The sequence below is a fragment of the Chelonia mydas genome, chromosome 1 (assembly GCF_015237465.2).
Source record: "Chelonia mydas isolate rCheMyd1 chromosome 1, rCheMyd1.pri.v2, whole genome shotgun sequence".
NCBI lineage: Eukaryota > Metazoa > Chordata > Testudines > Cheloniidae > Chelonia > Chelonia mydas.
The window spans coordinates 161,431,594-161,447,883 of NC_057849.1; the positions used below are offsets into that span (position 1 = coordinate 161,431,594).

Genomic DNA, 16,290 nt, shown 5'->3' on the forward strand with positions numbered 1-16,290 from the left:
TGCAGTTCAGACAAACAATGCAGCAGTTAATGAACTCATGAAAATGCAACTACTCATAGCTAAGGCTACGTTTTAGTCGTGGGTATTTTTAGTAAAAGTCATGGACAGGTCACAGGCAGTAAACAAAAATTCACAGTCCATGACCTGTCCATGACTTGTACTATATACCCCTGACTAATCTTGGGTGCTCTGGGGTAGGGTGGGGGTGAGGGGTGGCCCGGGAGTGCCACAGGTACTCGGGGGGAAGGGGTTGGTGGGGCTGGAAGCTCCCATTGGCTGGGAACCACTACCAATGGGAGCTGCAGGGCTGGCGCATGTGGGCGGAGGCAGCGTGTGGAGCCACCTGGCTGTACCTCCGCCTAGCAGCTGATGGAGGAACATGTCGCTGCTCCCTGAGGTGAATGCCGCCTGCAGCCCTCACTCCCTCCCATGCCCCAACCCCCTGCCCCAGCCCTGAGCCCCCTCTACACCCAAACTCCTGCTGCGGGGGTGGGAGTGTGGTGGTGGCCTGAGACTGTTCCAGCAACTGCTGGTGCTCAGGCAGCCCACAGGCCAGCTGCAAAGGCCACTGCAGAAGTAACAGAGATCCTGGAAAGTCATGGAATCCGTGACTTCGTCCCTCTGTGACGAACTCGCAGCCTTACCCAGAGCCATATTAATATCTAAAATTTACACAGCACCTTTCATTCTAAAGGATGCAAAAGTTCTTTACAAGCTACATAAACAAGCCATTTTACCTACCATAAAAATATAGCCAATTCCAATGTGGAAGGAAAGAATTGTTTACAGTTCATAGAAACAGTATATGGCAAGAGAACATGAACTCAGTTTAGTCTGTAGGAAAAATGCAATTACCTAAAATAGTATTTGTCATAAGAACATCAGAATGGCCATACTGGGTCAGACCAATGGTCCATCTAACCCAGGATCCTGTCTTCTGACAGTGGCCACTGAAAGGTGCTTCAGAGAGAACGAACAGACTAGGGCAATTATCAAGTGATCTATCCCGCCATCCAGCCTCATCTCCTGGTATTCAGAGGTTTAAGGACACCCAGAGCATAAGGCTGCATCCCTGATCATCTTGGCAAATATCCAATAATAGATTATCTTGATGAACTTATTCAGTTCTTTTTTGAACCCAGTTAAACTTTTGGCTTTCACAACATCTACTCCTGGTAATGGAGTTCCACAGGCTGACTGTGTATTGTGTGAAGTAGTACTTCCTCATGTTTGTTTTACCCCTTCACATAGCACAGGTACCAAGGTTGCCCATTGATAGGCAGTAGGTTTAGAACACTTCCTTACTTACTTTCCCCACACCACTCATGATTTTATAGATCTCTATCATATCCCCCCCTCAGTCATCTTTTCTAACCTGAACAGTCCCAATCTTTTTAACCTCCCCTCATACGGAAGCTGTTCCATACCCCTAACCATTTTTATTGCTCTTTTCTGTACTTTTTGAGATGAGGCAACCAGAACTGCAAGCAGTATTCAAGATGTGGGCATATTGTGGATTTATATCATGGCATTATGATACTTTCTGTCTTATTATCTAGATTCTATCCCTTTTCTAACAGTTCCTAACATGGTTAGCTTTTTTGACTGCTGCTGCTGCTTACTGAGCAAATGCTTTCAGAGAACTATCCACAATGACTCCAAGGTCTTTCTTAAGTGATAAAACTAATATAGACCCCATCATCTTGTATATATAGTTGGGATTATGTTTCCCAATATGCATTACTTTGCATTTAAATCAACACTAAATTTCATCTCCCATTTTGTTGCCCAGACTCCCAGGGTTGTGAGATCCCTTTGTCACTCTTCGCAGTCTACTTTAGACTTTGCTACCTTGAATAAGCTTGTATCGAATGCAAACTTTCCCATTTCACTGTTTACCCCTTTTCAAGATCATTTATGGATAGGTTAATCAGCACTGGTCCCAGTACAGATGCTTGGGGGACTCTGCTATTTACCTCTCTCCACTATGAAAACTAACCATTTATTCCTATTCTTTGTTTCCTATCTTTTTCCCAGTTACTGACCCATGAAAGGACATTCCTTCTTATCCCATGACTCCTCACTTTACTTAACAGTCTTTGGTGTGGCATGTTGTCAAAGGATTTCTGAAAGTCCAAGTACACTAAGTTCACTGGATCACCCTTGTCCACATGCTTGTTGACTCCCTCAAAGAATTCTAATAGATTGACGAGTTATGATTTCTCTTTACAAAAGCCATGTTGACTCTTCCCCATCATACGGTGTTCATTTATATGTCTGACACTTCTGTTCTTTACCACAGTTTCAACCAATTTCCCTGGTACTGAAGTTAGGCTTACTGGCCTGTAATTGACAGGTTCACCTCTGGAGCCTTTTTAAAAAAAATCGGTGTTATATTAGCTGTCCTCCAGTCATCTGGTACAGAGGTTGATTTAAGCAATATGTTACATACCACAGTTAGGAGTTTGTATTTGAGTTTTTTCAGAACTCTCGGGTGAATACCATCAGGTCCAGGGGAACTACGATTTAATTTATGAATTTGTTCCAAAACCACCTCTATTGACACTTCAGTCTGGGACAGTTCCTCAGATTTGTCACCTAAAAGGAATGGATCAGATGTGGGAATCTCCCTCACATCCTCTGCAGTAAAGACTGATGCAAATTTAGCTTTTCCACAGTGGCCTTGTCTTCCTTGAGTGCTACTTTAGCAACTTGATTGCCCAGTGGCCTCACTGATTGTCCAGGACACCGGGGCAGCATATGTTTAAAAAGCTGTGCAAGGATTTGGGTTGCTTAATGGGGGGGAGAGGCGGGGGGGGGGGGGGGGTTCACAACAGTTTCACCACACAACTTATCTAAATTTGTACACCCCTTTGATTTGTGGTACATTCTTTTAAACAATTTCTAGTAACAGCTTAAGTGTTTAGGGGTAAAGGCAAATACAAGTGATCATTACTTTTACATGAAATTTAGGCTGTATGGACGTCTTTTTTAAGTAGTCCTTATGTTACATAAAGGGATTATACTGTATGAATTTCCTCACTTGCAGCCAGTTTCTCCTTCAGTTAGCTGCTACTTGTTAATTTGAGCCATTATTGCAGTATGTAAACAGCAGCAGATTTTAAGATGCTGTAGACTTACTGATGCTTGAGTTTGCCAAAAAGTTTTGAAGGACTTTTTGTCATTGCTTGCGTCAAATTAAGTTTAGCACTGTAAGTGTCACAGACATCCCTAAACTGAAGCTTATTTTATTACAGTGATTACTACAATCAAAAAAAGGCTACTATTATGAAGGGCCTAACAGTGTACCATATAATACTCCAAAGGAAATTTAAAACGTTTAAAATTTAAACTTAGGAACATAAAATTGAAAGCCATAAACTAAAATGATACAATGTGAGCATAAAATTGAGAGATTTAACTTCCAAGTGCTGACTTCGCTCGAGTGAACAGACTATGCTGTATATGGCTTGAAAAAAGTAACTGTAGGTTTGAGTTTTAAGACAGCTTTAACCTTACATTTTCACAACTGAAATTTCAATTCATCCTCTTTGAAATTAAGAATTAATAGCAGTAGTTCTGCAGAAGCACCAAAAACCCCCATCATGGACCAGGACCCTATTGTGCTAGGTGCTGAACAAAACACAGAAAGGTCATCCCTGCCCTAAAGAGCTTGCAATCTAACTAGCGTTTCTAACTAAAAGTACAATGAATACCACAACATTTAACATTACATCAAATCACTCCTTGCTTGTCTGAAGTTTGGGACGGTGAAGGAGAAAAAACAGGCGAGAAAAGAAAAACTAAATTGCCAGGACTAGACTAAAAAAAAAAAAAACCCACCAAAAAACCCCCTACTGTATATTTTACCTGGTAATTTCAGTATTAAAACAACACTATTTTCTAACTTTAAAATACAGGAAAATAGCTTGGTTTCACACCAGGAACATAAAATCTTTCTGACATAACATCACTGCTGTCTGCATGTGTAAAATAAGAAGTCACTTGAACTAAAAAGTACAGTGAAGAGACAAATTCTGCCCTCAGATATACATGCACAGCTTCCAGCAAAAGTCAGGAAGTGTACGTACATGCTGAGGGCAGAATTTCACCAGAGATCCTCTGCAGGAATCTAAATTATTTTCTCATTTATTTAAACATGACAATGTTAACTGTTAAAGAAACAGAATAATATACTACATTTGAGTATCAAAAATCATAGGTCAGTGCCCCCTTCACTCTCTTTCCATCTACAGCAAGGATATGTTAGTAAAATACCAAAAGCTCATTAAAATAAATCTGAATACTGGATGTTCACAGGAAAAGAGATTTTTCACTTCTCTTGACTGAGATGTAAAATTTAGGGAATGAGAGTCTATACATTTGAATTTATTTCAGAGAAGTTCTATGGCCTGTGTTACACAGGAGTTTGGATCAGGTGATCATAGTGATTCCTTCTGGCTTTAGCAAATATTCATAAATAAAATATCTGTAAGTATCCATTCTATGTTGTGGGAGCTCATCCTACAAGTTGTATTAAAAAAAGGACTTTCCCCATGTATATAAATATCCAAACCCATCCACCATTTAACTTAATACGGTCCCAAACACTTGTGGTCATAGAACCATAAAAATGTAGAGCTGGAAGGGACCTTGAGAAATCATCTCTGTGGCAGCAGAACCAAATAAACCCTAGCCCATCCCTGACAAAGATTTGTCCAACTTGTTTTAAAACTCTCCAATGATGGGAATTCCACAACCTCCCTTGGAACCCTATTCCAGAATTTAACTACCCTCACAGTTAGAATGTTTTTCCTAATATCTAACCTAAATCTTCCTTGCTGCAGATTTAGGGCATTAATTCTAAGTATGGGCTTTCAACCAGTTGTGAATGCACCTTATAGTAATTTCATCTAGACCACATCTCCCTGCTTTGCTTATGAGAATATCGTGTGGGACTGTGTCAAAACCTTACTAAAATAAAGATACATCTCATCTACTGCTTCCCCCCCATCCAATAGGCCAGTAACCCTATCAAAGAAGGAAATTAGGTTGTTTTGGCATGATTTGTTCTTAACAAATCCATAGGGACTATTTTTGATAATCCTATTATCCTGCAGGTGCTTATAAATGGATTGTTTAACAAATTTGTTCCAGTATCTTTCCAGGCACCAAAGTTAGGCTGTCTGATCTATAATTCCCTGGGTCCTTTAAAGATAGGCAAACATAGCACCTGCCTTTCTCTGGTCTTTTGGGACCTCAACCATCCTCCCAACAGTTCTCAAAGATCATTGCTAATGGTTCCAAGATTGCTTCAACTAGTTCCTTAAGTACCCTAGGATCAATTTCAACAGGCCCTGCTGACTTAAGTTACATGCAACTTATCTAAATATTCTTTAGCCTGTTCTTTCCCTGTTTTGGCTTGCACTCCTTCCCCTTTGCCGTTGATATTAGTTGTGTTGAGCATCTGGGCACCGTTAACCTGTTTAGTGAAGACTGAAGTCAAATAGGCATTAAACACCTCTGTCATCTACAGTCCAATGGCATTTTTCACAATTTCACAGAAGGAATAAAAAAGTCTAACCTCCTGCATACCACAGGCATTGGAATTTTACTCAATGTTTAGTTGAATTGGAGCAATCAGTAACATGTAATTGAAACTGGAGCTATCTTCAGAAAATATCCAATCTGTATTCAAAGATTCTAAGTGATGGAGAATTTACCAAATCCTTGGTAATTTATTGCAATTATTAACTACCCTTATCATTAAAACTTTCACTCTTACTTCCATCTTAAGTTTTCCATCTTCCAGCCTCTTGATTTTGTTATGCCTTTGTTTGCTATACAGGCTTTTCACAAGACTGTTGTTCGCCACAATGTGCTGGTGAATTCCAACTTGGGAGGGTGCTGGATTGAGGGTTGGAGGAGTTTGGTAGCTACTTCTTATGGGTAGTACTTATATTTGAATGTATGGGATGGGCTCCTATATATAAATGTATATTTTAATAAAAAAATCCACCTCCCTCAATTCCCCATACATTTTCAGATAGACAATTTAATCACTTCTTCCAATCTGAAGAGTGTGAGATATTGCTAGGTTTCAGAGTAGCAACCGTGTTAGTCTGTATTCGCAAAAAGAAAAGGAGTACTTGTGGCACCTTAGAAACTAACCAGTTTATTTGAGCATAAGCTTTCGTGAGCTACAGCTCACTTCATCAGATATGCATCTGATGAAGAGAGCTGTAGCTCACGAAAGCTTATGCTCAAATAAATTGGTTAGTCTCCAAGGTGCCACAAGTACTCCTTTTCTTTTTGAGATATTGCTGTGCATGTTCAATCAATTGCTGCTAACTTCCAGTGTGGTAAGCAATTCCTATGCATAGTTTTAAGAGTGACTTGATCTTTTGGCATGAAAGACACTATAAAAATGAATTAGAGGAACTATTCAGGAATGACAAAGTAGCATGCAATGTTTGGCGGGGAAGTTTGGTCAGGACACTGATCCAGATGGGTGAGGATATAAAACAAGCCTAAAGGCTAAACATAAGAATCACCAGCATGCTCACCTGTAATTGCTGTTGCAAGTGTGTAATTTCTGCAATTCTCAGTTCTCTAGATTTGTTTGTGCTCTCAATTTCATGTCTTTGGATAGACAATCGACACCTGATATCCTGAAGCTTTCCCTCCAGCTGATGTTTTTTATCATTCTTCAGCAAGAAGAGATACATTTTGGTTACTACAATAATTCATCATGCAAATCTGGATTTTATATGCTTTCTAAAACTAAAAATAGTCGGTTAGTTGTAGAATAAAAACCAAGATGTAATTATGGAAACTAATCAAGATTCTGTAGTGTTTGTTACTGTGATCTTGTACTTCATTTACAATGTAATCACCACTACATTTTTTCTCTTAAATACAAGTTTTTTGGAAATGGTTGGTCATATATAATAAAATACTTAAACCTACAACATTTTAAAAAGATCTTCACTTACTAGAGCTTCCAACTCAAATTCTAAAGTCTTTTTCTTTGCCTTTAGCACAACTATGTCCTCTTGTTCTTTGTTTCTTTGATTTAGTAGTTCTTGCCGACGATTACGCTCCCACTCAAGTTGTCTTTGCCTTTCAAGTTCCCTTTTTGCAGCCTATAGTATGTAAAAAAACAATTACTATTGAAATGTCCAGTCTGTGAATCTACCCTATTCCCTCATTAGAATAGTTCTAGTATAGTGTACACTGGAAGCATTAATATATGCCCCTGTTCAAAAAGTACTTAAGTATATACCTAGCTTTAACAACATGAGAATCATCCCACTGCTTAAAGTTAGGCATGCGCTTAAGACCCTTGGTCAACTGAAGCCACAATGAGCAAAGGTGCTACTTTTGAAATATAAATATTCCTTCCATTTTAATAAATTAACCCACATTTAATTTGACATTTCAATAAACTCTGAATAATCACACACAATTTATCAAACATATATGGGAGTAGAAGGTCAAGTGCTGCTCCATTAAATTTTAAAAACAGTTAAAGTCTGGTGATTTCAAAACACAGCAGCTCTTCCTAAGCTTGCCATTGAGTTTTCTCTTCACCTAATGTACTGACTGCATCAGAAGCATGAAGAATTTCCAACCCCAGGCAGAAGTCTTTGCTCCTTCATTGAAAGCAGGATCACTTCATGTTGCAGAAAGTTTTGAGGTTGGAGGTCAAGAACACTTTATGCTACACCTAACTATCTGATCCATTCAGTATGATGGGAGACATTTCACAAGAAAACATCCTAGATTTAGGTAAAGTTGTCTCTATCTACTTCCAGGAAACTTGAAACTGAAGTCTGTTCCTTAATTGTAGCAAGAAAAATATTTCACTAATAAACAGATTAGTTTCTAAGGAATTATAAACAAGTAAAGACTTTTATAATAAAGAAAGTATGGTAAAATACTTGCCAGCATACTTTTTTCGGTTTTGTTCAGATCAAAAGACAATTTTCAGAAACACTACTACCTCTGTACCCATTTACCTCACGCCTTTCTATTTCTTTCCGCCTTTCTTCTTCTCGCTGACGTTCCAATTCGCGTTGTTTTTCTAATTGCTTTTCTAGCTCCAGTTGTCTTTTACGTTCTTGCTCCTGTCGTTCACGTTCTTTCCTTTCCTGCTCCGCCCGTTCCAGTTGTGCTAGACGCTCTTGCTCTTTGCGTTGCTGCTCCAGAAGGGCCTGCCTCCGCTTTTCGAGCTCCAGATTGCCACGTTCAAAGTTCTCACGTTTTTTATCTTCAAACGTAACTTCAACACAAGAAAATGTGAATGGTGAAATTAAGCTTTGCTTTGTCTAAAAAAAAAAAACAAGCAACCAAACAAAAGGACTATGAAAACAGTTTGCTACATGCAACCAGTGTCCAACAGTATTCCAACCTCGTTCTCAACTACGGATAAGCAGAACTGTAATGAATACTTCTTGATGTTGTCACTGGCACTTATATTGCCATCTCCACCAAAGCCCTCATCCTTACTTGAAGGATGAATTCCAGGCCTACCCTTTGGGCTCCTCTGTGCCACAAGCCCAGCTTCTATCCAGATGTGTATACTGGAGTTTAGGCAGTCCATTCCCCCCCATCTTGCATACTCTAGGATTTGGAGCCCCTCAACATATGTGAATTGTATACTATCAAGTGTGTGGTGTTCACTGAGAACCAAAAGTCCAAGTTTTAGTTTAGTAAAAGCTATGACTTTCCAAGGAGATTAGAAACCACTGCCATGTAGCACCACTGAGGTGGAAGCTAACTTATTACAAAGCCAAGAAAGTGCAGGCTATGATTCATTAATTTATTGAGGAAAACTTCTGAAAAACTGTCCAGTTGAATCCAGGCAGTGAAGAGCACAATTCTTAAACTACTGTGCTCACCTTGAGCCTCACATTTAATCACTTAATATATTCACTGATTATCATTTTATTTACAGCACTTCATTTATAATAGATCAGACACAGAAAGAGGTAAGTTAAGTTTGAGATGCAGTATAACAGCTTAAGAGCAATTTAACTGCAGTTACAAAGGTATTTTTTCTGTGAGCTACATACTGCATGATTTCAAGATATTTTTCTGATAAAACAACACTAAGACATGAGTGAAAATACGACACTAAGCTTTGGGTTTGGTTCAGTCACTAATTGCCTCAGGGTTAGGCTAGTGATATAGTGATAACACATCCCACACAAGACATCAGTTTGAGGATTCAAGTTAGATCTCTCACTCCAGGATTGGCACTACCTCGAGGCACAGCACAGGAAGCCTGTTGAGGGGGTGGCAATACCCCACATCATTCTACCAGGGCCACCATCTTGCTGCCACAGAGTGGTATAGAGTAGATTCATTGAGGTAATTTAGCTGAGTGCAGTCCTCCTTTGTCAGAAGGGCATTCGGGCAGATGTGCAGTTCATAGTGAAGAAAACGGAGTACACTTTGGATGGGTGGAAACAAGTTTTGTTTCTCTAGTTCTCTGAAAGAATGCAGTGAACATTTCAACTAGAAATATGCTCTAAAAACTCATCATGCAGGATAAGCCCCACTGGCTGCTTTGTTGTAACTGGTTGTTACTATTGCTTCACACCAACAACTAAGTATCAACCCAATCATAAGCTAAGAATTCCTCAATAAAGTTTTAGATGTTTTAATATCAGAAGCCATTTAGTTAATGTTCAGAAAACTTGATACCTTCTTAAACAGAACTGATTAAAAATGTATAAAAGCATAAAGTACACAGATTACAATAAAATAGACTTGTATATACACACTATGGTCCTGATCCTCCACACAGGCCAAAATGCACTCGGTGCAAGTCGGGGGGAGGGGGTCAAAAGTAACATTATACCACTATTGCAGTAGCCCCAGTCTGGGCCTACCAGCCATCAGGGCAAGATAAAGCGGTGTGAAAACTGTTCCCGTGTCTGCTGACAATGGCCCACAGAAGCCATTTCAGAAACTGGGAATCAGTTGGACACAGCAACATCTCAGCCATGCTTCTCGCATCACAATGTAACCTTAACAAAAAAATCTTAATGTTATTAATATATGTGAGCAGCTGATAGTGCTTTCTGCTTTAACAGGACAGAGCATATCTAAACTTACACTCACTCATGTGAAGAAGAGCTCTGTGTAGCTCAAAAATTTGTCTCTGACCAACTAAGTTGGTCCAATTAAAGATATTACCTCACCCACCTTGTCTCTGATATCCTGGGACCAACACAGCTACAACAACACTGCAAACTCATTTACCTGGCAATTTCTTTTCCAGTTGTTGCTGTTCTTCTTCCAACACTGGTTCTTCTGGCAACCTTTGGTCTACAGATACTGAGCTGATCACAGAGATGCCACTGCCAGAGCGTACTCTTCTGCCAATTAAAAATAGTTATAAATTGTGTAAACCAATTATGGCCAAAATGTTTGACAACTATGGTCTAGGCAAGAGCTCAAGAAGCAAGGAGATACAGAAGCTCAAAGTTTAATTAAAAAAATACTGTGTGCAATAAGTTATGAATCGCTATCTGTAAGATTAAAATTCAAGTTCCTGAGACAGTGAACATAAGTAAAGGTGCCGTCTCGCTGCAATTTTGCCTTGGAAAAGGAAAATGGAAAAAGAAGTAGAGTAACTCAGTGTTTGGAATCCATAAATACTACTGGACCACAAACCAGAATTTACTATAGTAGAAGTTCAGGGCAAGTTTTGAATTCTCACATATCTCCTTGTGGTGCAGTAAAAGGGAGGGTAATATTGGGTAGCTGAATTACAATAGATTTTAGTTCAAATTGCTTTAGTTCTCAGTTTATTTTCCTAAAATTCACTTATTGACAAGAACTGTACTCTTAAAGTAACTTCTTGTGATGGAGCGTCTTCATTTGCCAGTAACCAATAATAAAAGCTACAGCAGACATTTCCCCAGTGAGAGAGTATTGCATGCTGCCTGTGCAATGCAGAGATAATGGGATAAGTAGCAGCTTTTTCCAGCCTCTTATCCTCGACTTCCACACAACTGAACAGAAAGATCAAAATAGGTTTCTCAAACAAAGCCAAGATTAAGTAGTTTAGGAATGAAATTGCACAATTTATAACCATTTTACCTAAATGAAGGTGGAATATATTCTGGAGGCAGTACAGGTGGCAATGGTTGGCCAGACATGGCCACATCAATTAAGTGCATAGCCAGAATAAACTCTTCTGCTGTAAGTTTTCCATCTTGGTCAATATCTGAAAGATTCCTGTTTAATGAAAAGACCCAAATAAATCAGTTTTAAAATAATTTTTAAACTCAAATACTGGTTAATGGCATGGTTTTTATATTATCAGTTCACAAGTGATTCATTTTTTCTTATTTCTATTGTTAGACAATTGACAACAATTTCCCCCCATTTAAGTTTAAAATATCTTATGGCTGGGCTGAAATCAAGTGTGCCACCCCTCTTCCCCCAATTTATAATCTCTGCATCCACATCTGGTCCATGGTTTCTACTCCTTCAGGCCTAGAATTGCCGATGCACCCACTACAAGAGGCAAGATTGGCAGGTAGAGTCTTGTTCCTCCCACAAATATCCACTGCACAATGCAGTGCAGCGAGGGTCAGATTGGACTTGTTTATGGTGGTTTGGCACACCAGCACTTTTTCCTGGAGGCTGCTACCATGTTCTTGGAATTTAAGCTTTCATTTAAAAGAAGTTAAGATCCAGCACTGACAAATGCAAAGAAAACTTGAATGTTAACCAAGTATAAACCAAGGCAATGATGTCTGATGATGGCCTAAACCAGTTCTGACATGACTGTGAAATGTCTTTATTCATATTACGAGTTTAAATTTTCATCATTAGATTTCAGAGTTGTAGCTTCATCAGTTATTGGATGCTGATTCAAAGCATACAGGCAAGGCTCATATTGCAGAGATCTTTGAGAATGGAGTGTTGTGGACATCTCAAGTGTATAAGGCTTTATTTGTGGGCAGAATTTGGAAGACCACTAACCTATTCCTCCCTCCCCCACCCACCACTGATCCGTGTCTGTGCCACTGATCTCCTTAGTGGGGCCATCGCCAGCATGGGCTCACAAATGCTGCCTCCTGCACGCAACCACACCGGTTCTACTTCCAGAGGATAAGCCTCAGGGAAGTTAGCAAGATCACCTCCCTCATGGAGTGCAAGTCTCTCCTTTCATCTATGGGTGCTCCCCTGTAGGTGTGACAGCACCCCCTGCACCTGGGATTAGAGATCTTCATCAGCAGTGCCTGTTGGACTGCACATGCACACTGTGAGTGGGACATATATATAGCACTGTGCGGCCTGATCACCCCCGAGTTCCTTCTCTGTTGCAGAGCTTATCTTTCAGCTCTGAAACAAAGGGGAGAAGGATGGGGAGTGGAGCACCCATAGGGACACATCTCAAAGAACCTCAGATACTGCACAGAGGTGAGTAACCTTCTCTTCAAATGATGTCCCTATGGGTGCTCCACTGTAGGTGATTATAAAGCAGTACCCCCAGTTGGAAAGCTGGAGCTTTGGAGTGGCATTTACTGTGGATGATAGGCCAGCATGTCCTAGAAGAGTATCTGATGCGGCGTCCTGAGTAATGGTGTAGTGATGGCTAAAAGTGTCCGCTGATGTGCATGTGGCTACTTTGTTAAGAAAGGCGATCGAGGTGGAGAATGAGTGAGTGGAATGTGCTCTAGTTTCAAGGGGAGGTTATTGATTGTGTAATTAGTAAGAAAGATGTATACACTGTGAGATCCACTTGGAAAGGCATTGCTTAGAAATGACTGCGCCTTTCTATCTTTTGGCCATTGGGAGGAATAAACGGGGTGATTTCCTGAAAGGTTTAGTTCTGACCAGGTAGAAAGCTATTGCTCATCTGATGTCTAGGGTATACAATGTTGCCTCCTGTTGGTTGCTGGGTGGGATTGGAAAGAAGCAGGGAAGGTGGATAGGTTGGTTTAGATGGTACCCCAGACAAAAATTTTGGATGTGGGTGTAGCGTAACTTTGTCTTTAGAAAAATTTCACCAATCCACCAGGCAGAGGTGATAACAAAAAATACTGTTCTTGTATGATAAATGAACATAGAAGCAAGTTGTCATTGGTTTGAATGGAGGTCTAGTGACCAGAGTCCCAAGCCAGGGTTGGAGACCATATGTGAGGGGAAAGATTTTGGAGTCCCTTCAGGAATCATTTAATGAGCGGGTGTGTGAAGATGGAGTGGCCGTCTATCTTGCAGTGAAAGGTTGGGAAGGCTGCCAAATGCATACCTATGGAGCTTGTGGATAACCCCAATCTTTTAAAGGTACAAAACATAGTCCAGGATAAGTGGTAATGGAGCGCTCAATGCCTCAACCTAATGGGAGGTGCACCAGGATTGAATTCTAGTCCATTTGTGGAGGTAAGTGCATCTAGTGATATTGCGCCTGCTGTTCGAAAGTACATGTTTAACTGCTTCCAAAGAGGTTATTTCTGAATCCCGGAACCATGGAGGAGCCGTGCGTTCAGTGAGAGTAGCTGTGGATTGGGATGGAGGATGCAACCCTCATCCTGTGAAAGAAGTCACTGAGTTGGACACAGAGTGGTTGGAGGGCATACTGTCATGCAAATGAGGTAAGTATACCAGATCTGGGGTGGCCATGTTGGAGCTATACGCATGATTCTGGCTCTGTCCCCTTGGTTCTTGTGGAGTACTCTGAACAGAAGGGAGAAGGGAGAGAAGGCACAGAGTACCAGTGTATCCCATGTGATAAGGAATGCATCTTCCAGGGATCCGCATCCTCGACCCCATCTTGAGCAAAACTGAGGGCAGTGGGAGTTCGCTGGTGTGGCCAAGAGGCCTATGGAGGGTAATCCCCAGTGGTTGAGGATGTGCTGAAGGACTCACGTATCTAGTTCCCATGTGTGACTGTGGGAGAATCTCCTGCTCAGTAAGTCTGCAATGGTGTTCTGGTGTCCAGGGAGGCATACAGCTATGATAGTGATGCAGTGTTGGATACACCAGTTCCATAATTTCAATGCCTCTAAGTGTAGAGAGGGATCTCCCTCAACCTTGCCTGTTGATGTAGATCATGCAGACCATATTGTCAGTCATGACTCTGATAGCACATCACACTATTAGTGGGAGAAAACATCAGCAGGCACTGCAGACTGTTCATAACTCGAGGACGTTGATGTGTAGGGTGCATTTGGTTAAGGACCATCTATCCTGCACTGTGTGAGTGTGAAGGTGTACTCCCCAATCAAGGAGTCGGTTGTTAGAATCATGGACGGCGCTGATTGAAGGAAAGGTACCCCAACACAGACGTTTTTGGTCTGTGTCCACCAGACTAGTCGGTCCTTGACCTTCATAGGTATGGATAGGAGTTTGTGAAGGATGTGTCTGTGAGGTACATAGACTATGTAGCTACACCTGGAGATATAACACATGCGTACTTTACCAGGAAGACGGCTGCTCCCATGTGGCCAAGTAGTTGGAGACATGCCCTGGCTGAGATCTGGGGACAGGTTCTCACCATGAATACAAGATCAACCATAACTAAAAATCTGTGAGCTGGGAGGAAGGCTCTGGCTTGTATGGCATCCAATTGTGCCTCGCTAAACTACAGGTGTTGCACCAATGTTAGTGTAGATTTCTCCAGGTTTATGTGAAGGCTGAGGCTCAAGAAAAGGTCCATTGTCATTCAGACATTGTGAAGAGCAGTCATCTAAATATGGAAAGATAACGCCTTCTTTGTGTAGATAGGCAGCCACTACCACAAGGACTTTGGAGAACACATTAGGTGCTGTCAAGAGTTTGACGAGCAATACTTTGTCACGGGTATTTTTAGTAAAAGTCACGGACAGGTCACAGGCAATAAAAAAATTCATGGCCTGTGACTATCCATGACTTAAATACCTGTGACTAAATCTTGGGGAGGGTGAGAGGGCGTGAGAGGGAGGGAGGTACTGCTGCTGGGACAGGGTGGCGCCTGGGGTCAGCGGCACCACTGCCAGGGCTAGCAGACCCTGGGGTCAGCCACACTGGCCACTGGAGAAGTTACGGAGGTCGTGGAAAGTCACGGAACCCGTGACTTCTGCAACCTCCGTGACAGACACTGAGCCCTAGTAATCAGTTCCCAGGATGAATTGGAGAAACCGTGTGTGGGCAGGGTAAATTGTGACGTGAAAGTATGAGTCTTGGAGGTTAAGGAACAAGAACCAGTCCCCGTGTTCAAGTGCTGGGATAATGGTAGAACAGATAACCATCTTGAAGCACTGCAGTTTGACTAACTCATTTAGGTTTCAAAGGTCTAGGATTGGTCTCCATACGCCAGATTTCTTTTGGATCAAAATATAATGGGAACAAAAACTCTTCCCTCTATGCTGGGATGGGACCGGCTCTATGGCTCCCAGTTGCAGAAGGTGATTTCTTCTCGTAGAAGGCGTTCATGAGAAGGGTCCCTTTAGAGGGACGGAAAGTGGGGGGGGGGGGATAGGAAAGGAATGGAGTATCCTTCCTTGATTATCCCTAGAACCCACTTGTCTGAGGTAAGTAGCTGCCATGATGGAAAAAAAGGGGATAGAATATCGCCAAACTGGTGGGATGTTGGAGATGGTTGTTTTCACTGGAATAGGGGGAGGCTTCTCAGGGCCTCGAACACACCTTCAAAATTGTTGTTTGGCCAAAGGTATGTGAGAGGTTGCCCCTTGAGGAGTCATGTCTGTGCTTGGTAGGGGGCTTCTGTTGACAGTGTTGAGCATCGCACTGTTATTGGGGGGTGTATTGCTGTGGTCGGGATCATGGAGGAAGTTGGTATTTCCCTGAGTGTCTTTTTGGCACTGGTGAGTAAATGCCAAGAGAGCAGAGAGTTGCTTAAGAGTCCTTAAGGAAGTGTAGGGACTCATCATACACTCCGCAAATAATTTGGGGCCCTCAAAGGGTAGGTCCTCGACAGTGGCTTGTACCTCCTTAGGAACGTTGGAGAGGTGTGGCTATGATGCCCGCCTCATGACTACGGCAGTCATGATGGAATGGGCAGTGGTATCCATGGAGTCCAAGGGGGCTTGTAAAGCCATACAGGCCAAGAAGTGTCCTTTGGATACAAGTGCCTGGAATTGCTCTTTTTTGCCATCAGGAAGGTCTTAGCAGAGTTCCTGTATTTTGGAATAGTTGAGATCGTATTTGGCCATGAGAGTCTCGTAGTTGGATATCCGGAATTGGAGCGTAGCAGATAAATAAGCTGTGCGTCCATAGATCCAATTGCTTCCAGTCTGTCATGAGCAGTGGATTGAGGTTGGT

At 41.5% G+C, this 16,290-nt stretch overlaps 1 protein-coding gene across 25 annotated transcripts in view; it reads right to left on the reverse strand.

Annotated features, from left to right (window-relative positions):
• Positions 1-16,290, reverse strand: part of ITSN1 (intersectin 1) — a 236,254-nt gene that overhangs the window by 134,676 nt on the left and 85,288 nt on the right. For all 25 annotated transcript variants that reach the window (XR_006283914.1, XM_043522810.1, XM_043522801.1 and 22 more), the window contains 5 exons: positions 11,116-11,253; positions 10,273-10,388; positions 8,022-8,284; positions 6,996-7,145; positions 6,567-6,707 (listed from right to left, as the gene is read on the reverse strand). Coding sequence is in view for 24 of the 25 variants with exons in the window: in XM_043522810.1 (XP_043378745.1) it covers positions 6,567-6,707; positions 6,996-7,145; positions 8,022-8,284; positions 10,273-10,388; positions 11,116-11,253 (808 nt within the window). In the remaining variant the exon portion in view is untranslated. The remainder of the gene's footprint in view (positions 1-6,566; positions 6,708-6,995; positions 7,146-8,021; positions 8,285-10,272; positions 10,389-11,115; positions 11,254-16,290) is intronic.